Genomic DNA, 5,706 nt, shown 5'->3' with positions numbered 1-5,706 from the left:
TCTCATTTACTAGATAATAACCCACAGCTCAATTACTAGATAATAACCCATGTCGTGTTATTAGAGCTATCCTCAACAACCCTCAGATGAGCTAAATTTTTTATTAAAGTTGCTCAAAAAATTCTCACCAGCCATTGGTTTCCAAGTACTTAATTTGTTTTTCATTATTTTTTATAATTCAAAAATAACTTGATCATTTTTATACTCGTCAGATTGGGGTATATCAAAACTAATTGGGGTATAGGTAATAAGACAAAAGAAGGTCATTTGAAATTAAAATCCAAAACCCCTTATCCATATATCTTTAGTAATCCCTAATCTAGCTATCTCCTGATTAATTAGCGATAATTTATTGAATTAGTTAAGTTAATAATGTTATACTGAATTTGTTAAGTGAAAATTTTGATATTTTTTTGTTAGATTTAACTCATGAATCTTGTTAGAAAAAGAATTTTCGAAACTTTTTGGTTTTTGAGAATTTTGTAACAAAAATGAATTACTCTAGTCAACCACTTTTCAAAATGGAATTGAACAAGGATTTGTTCGTTTAATTCTTCAAATTACAGAAAGAGTTAACACTTTCAGGTATGAAAAGTCATCATAAAAATAGCATGCCGACTAAAAAGCAAAATGAACACATTCTTTTTTGTGTTTTTTTTAGTTGATGGCCGTCATGGTCGAAAATACACCAATGTGACGACCAACCAACAGTCGGCAAGATAGGTTTAAAAACCGTGATGACTAATTACACAATTTTACACAGGAAAAAAAGTGTTTAGCAGTTATCGTTCGGCATGATCGTAATCACACTAAAGTGACGACCAACACATAGTCCTCAAGTTAAAGTTTTTAAAACCTTGACGACTAATAACAAATTTGAACACAGGAAAACAAGGACGGCAATTCGTAGTCACCATGCTTTAGATTTTCAAAACCTGACAACTTTTAATTCTACATCTACAATCGTCAAGGTATTTGTATATATACCATGCCAACTCTGGAAATGTTACTTTCAAAAGAAAAATAGTCGTCACGATATTCATTTTACGAGGATGGCAACTACAAATAAACATAAAAAGTCGTCAGGGTAGATGAAGAGACACCCTGACGACCATAGAATAACAATTCCACAATTTCGATTTTTCTGACCTAATTTGACATGGAAACAACAAAAAAGTAGTAAATTCATTTCATGGCATCATTTATTTCTCCATCTCGTCATTTTCTCGATTTCTTTTCTTTCAGAGATTTCTTCTTCACCAACTGATTTTTTTCTTTTCCATTTGTGTTGTTGCATTGATTTTCCCAATTTTAGGGTCAGGATGTTTACGATTTCTAGTAGTTCGAATCCACGAGTTTTGATGGAGAGAGATAAATTGGTCATTAGGGTATATGAAGAACGAAAAGATGAAAGGTAACTCAGATTACCAATAGTAATTCAGAATTGTCAAAGGTAGTTTCCTAACTTTACCTATTTTGGACACCCCTTAACGTATCCTCTAGGTCCACTTATATTCTTGTATACCCAATTAGTTTAGGTAATACCCCAATCCAGCGAGTACTTTTATCTATTCGCACTTCTTTTACGAAATACTTATTGCTACCAGCCTTACAAAATACTCCCTCCGTCCCAGATTAGTTGAGCCAATTGGTTTTTGATTTTGTCCCATTAATAGATGAGCTATTTCACTAATTAAGGGGATATTTCTAAAACTACTCTTTTAATTGATTATTGTTATTATAAGAAATATGTATAATTTGATAGCCGTGTTTATATTCGTTAAGTAGGTGTTTTAAAATCTTTTTCAACGGTATAAAGTTTACGCAAAACCGTAGTATAGTTTAAGAGATAAATCATTTCTAAGTTTTACAAGTTGTTATCCATAAGGACATACTTGTAAAAAATACTTAAACATACTTCCCTTTTCTTATTGCCTTAATAATTGTGCAAACTAATTTGGGACGGAGGGAGTACTTATCCAAACAGCCAAACGAAATACATCAAGGCTCAGAACATAATAGAACTTTTAAACAAGGAACCATATTACAGCACAATTTTATCTTGATGATGAAGCCTTCTCCTGTTCTATATATAAGGGGAAAGCAACACTTTTACATAGACTGTAGGTCTGCTTAATTAAACCCATTTTATTAAGTTCCAAGGTATGCCAACTGTCATAAGATTATAAACACTCATTTCCAGTTCATGGTATGAGTAGTATCTTTCCAATATGAGTGCTGCTTTCCATTAACTTGTGTGCTGCTACAACTTCAGACAAGGGTAAGGATTTGTAGATCACAGGCTTTACCTTTCCAGAAGCAATTGCTGGCCAAACATTCTTCTCAACCTCGCTAACAATTGATGCTTTGTTCTCAGAACTTCTGGACCGCAGCCCAGCGCCTGTATAATCATACAACTACTATTAGAAAAGAGTATACAGTCTTTACGAGAAATATAAGAATTTTAACAATACCAAGTGAGACTGTAGAACATATAGATTAATTTTGGAATTTCCCCATTTTATAGTTTTTTTCTACAAACCATTATCCATCAGATGAAAATTGAGGTTCCACCAAGAGGATGAGGTGGTATGTTTAATACCTTGCACTGTAAGACGCCTTTGAAGAAATGGAGCCAGATTTACTTGCGTAGCTGTACCACCCTGGAGCCCGATAATAAAGAGTCGGCCATCAATGTTTAAGCTGGCGAGATTTCGTTGGAAATAGGACCCACCAATATTGTCCAGTATAACATCAACCCCTACGTTTGAGCATTTTCAGTTTTGAGAAAAGAGTGAGAAGAAACATGAAATTGGTTCAAAGAACAAAAATGTAGAAAGCATGTCTCCTCAGGACCTCAATAATTTAGAACATTCGAAGTTGTATGAAAGTATTAAATAATAATAACCTTTTCCGTCAGTTTCTTCCTTCACCCGAGCCACAAAGTCTTCAGTCTTATAATTGATGCAAACATCAGCTCCAAGATTCTTGCAGACAGCTAATTTTTCCGTATTTCCTGCAACATGAAGTATTAACTAAATGAGGATTCAAAAAAAAAGGAAAAAAAAAATCCTAGCACAAGTCGTAAATAAACGTATCAAGTATCCAGCAAAGGTGCTTATCAGACCTGCTGTGACAAATACTTTCGCTCCGCAGTATTTAGCCATCTGTATAGCAAATGTGCCAATTCCGCTAGACCCACCATGAACCTGCAACCAGATAGTGGTTAATTCACATAGTTCAGATTTCTCCAGCACTGTTATAGTATATACTACCACTCCAGTAATGAAGGACCCAAGTTCGCTAAATCTCAATAATCCCATAACATATGTGATTCATAGGGGAAACAGGCAAACATTATACAAGCTCGACCCATATATTTTAGCAATTGTATCATATATTTGGAGTTGATAAGTATCCCATGCTCTTCAGAACATACAAGAAGGTTGTAAGTTTATAAGCTTGTCAGCACGAACTAGACTACACAAGCATTTTAACCATTTCGTAAGAGACGTGAATTTTAAGCACAGCCTTCAAAAATTAATAAGGCGACTAATATAACAAGCATATAGAAAGGGCTACCATTAGTCATAAATGTAACAATTGTTTTGATCATTCATGTTTCTTTTAAGTGGTTAAATTGGAGTCGTGGGCTGAGGTTTACCAGGAAAGTTTCTCCTGAAGTTAGCCTGCTAGTCATGAAAACAGTCGACCAAACAGTACATGCCACCTCAGGAAAACCAGCTGCATCCTTAAGAGAAACACCAGATGGAATAGGAAGAACTTGGCCAGCTGGTACTGCTACCTTTTCTGCATACCCTCCTCCGCTTAGAAGAGCACACACCTTGAAAAATTAATAAAGTGAATTTGAACCACATGAGCATCTTCTCTCTAAACTGCAAAATCATTCTCTAATCTGTTCGAGTTGTTTCTGAACTTCAAATAGTTTCCCTAGATATCTATGGAGAGGTGAATGTCTTAAAATGTAGATGACACGCAATAAAATTACCAAAACAACTATACGAACTCATCTAAGATTTTGTTCTAAATTAATTTTCATCAAAATGAAGGTAAATATAAACTTTGAAGCTTTTCTATGCTGTTTCTAGACATTGACTTTGAGTATGTGTAACCAAAGTTGCAGAATTTGAATGCATATCTATCTTAGCGTTTGAAGAGGTTGTACTGGAAAAAAATATGTATGCAGTATTCTTTGGGTTTTCTTCAAATGTGTCATCCATATTTCAACACACTAGCCTGTGCACATAGTCACATAGAATGCTATAATTAAAGCAAATACCCAGTTAGGACTGTTAAAATTAACAGCTGAAAAAATAAAGTTGAACCATGAACATTGCCCTCTGAACCCAAAACCCTAAAATGCAAAACATAATAAAGTCAGAAATTGCAAACCTGATCACCGATTTTCCATCGAGTAACGTCATTTCCAACAGCTTCGATGATTCCAGAACATTCAAGACCAGGATAAGTACTAGCACCAGGTGGTGGTGGATAAGATCCTTTTCTTTGTACAGTATCAGCTCTGTTTAATGCAGTAGCTTCAATTTTAATCAAAACTTCATCATCTTTGATTTTAGGGTTTTCTACTTCTTGTATTTCTAGTACTTCCGGACCTCCTGGAGTAGTGATAACAACTGCTTTCATTTTGGTGGAGATGAGATTCAAATTCAGTTTCTAGAGTGTAAAAGTATTACTGATGAAATGTGCAACAATTTGATTCTTATAGAAGTCTACTTTCTGCAAGTAGATTTTTGTTTTGCTCTGTGAACCGGACATCCCATAAAAACACCCAAAAAGATTCCAAGAGCACCTACTCCCCGTTGGGCGCCCCTAAAATGGCAATGGTGATTAGGTGGGTTCATCACTCATCGTGTTTTATTTTATTTTTTTAATATGAAAAAGTAGAAATTAACGTTTAGTCTGCTTTTGAGTGGGTTTTGGACGCTTTAGTCCACTCCTCTGAAGCCCAAGACTCTCTAGTCCAAATATCCCCCAACAGTTTAGTCCAAAGCTTGACGAGTTAGTCCAAAAATTCGTCGATTCCCGATTTTCCGAATTTCTATTATATGCTTAATACCCTTGAACCAATTCCATATATATATATATATATATATATAATGTTTTCAATTCGAAATTTTGGATCTGAGATGTGAATGCAAGAAAGGGAGCATGCGAGAGATAATTCTTACAGGCGATTTAACTGTTTCAGAGAGGATTTTGTGGATTTAATCGTTTCTTCAGCAGAACTTAACTTCAGGTTACTCTCGGATTTGGTGGAAGTGTTTTGAAATCGATTTTCAAGGATCTCAGATTTGAATTCACGAAAGATCGAGCGAGAGATCGATTCAGAGATAATTTTTTTGGATGCGATTTAACAGATTCAAAAAAAGTTTTGGTGGATTTTATCCTTTCTGCAACATAGTTCAACTTCAGGTTACTTTGAATCTTTAATTTTTAGTTTTCTTTTTATTTCTGATTTTGTGTTTTTTTGAGTTTATGTTATGAATACGATCTGCTACATCTTATTGTTGTATTATATTGATTTGATTTTGTTATTTCTTTGTTTTTGATTTTTGTTAAACGATTTTGATTACTGTTTTTTGATTTTTTTTTTCATTTTTGTGTTATGATGCATGATATGAAATCGAACTGATATTTGATCATATACTTCTGATTTATTCACAT

At 34.2% G+C, this 5,706-nt stretch overlaps 1 protein-coding gene across 1 annotated transcript; it reads right to left on the bottom strand.

The window, feature by feature from the left end:
• Nucleotides 1–1,975: 1,975 nt before the first annotated feature.
• On the bottom strand, nucleotides 1,976–4,857 carry LOC113287727 (quinone oxidoreductase PIG3-like). Its single transcript, XM_026536560.1, has 6 exons — nucleotides 4,414–4,857; nucleotides 3,665–3,844; nucleotides 3,128–3,209; nucleotides 2,909–3,016; nucleotides 2,603–2,761; nucleotides 1,976–2,401 (listed from the first exon to the last, which is right to left on the bottom strand). The coding sequence occupies exons 1-6, from the start codon at nucleotides 4,663–4,665 to the stop codon at nucleotides 2,205–2,207; spliced, it is 978 nt and encodes a 325-aa protein (XP_026392345.1). The 5' UTR covers nucleotides 4,666–4,857; the 3' UTR covers nucleotides 1,976–2,204.
• Nucleotides 4,858–5,706: the final 849 nt, after the last annotated feature.

The sequence above is a fragment of the Papaver somniferum genome, chromosome 6 (genome assembly GCF_003573695.1).
Source record: "Papaver somniferum cultivar HN1 chromosome 6, ASM357369v1, whole genome shotgun sequence".
In the NCBI taxonomy this organism is placed as follows: Eukaryota; Viridiplantae; Streptophyta; class Magnoliopsida; order Ranunculales; family Papaveraceae; genus Papaver; species Papaver somniferum.
This window is presented reverse-complemented; position numbering and strand designations above follow the sequence as displayed.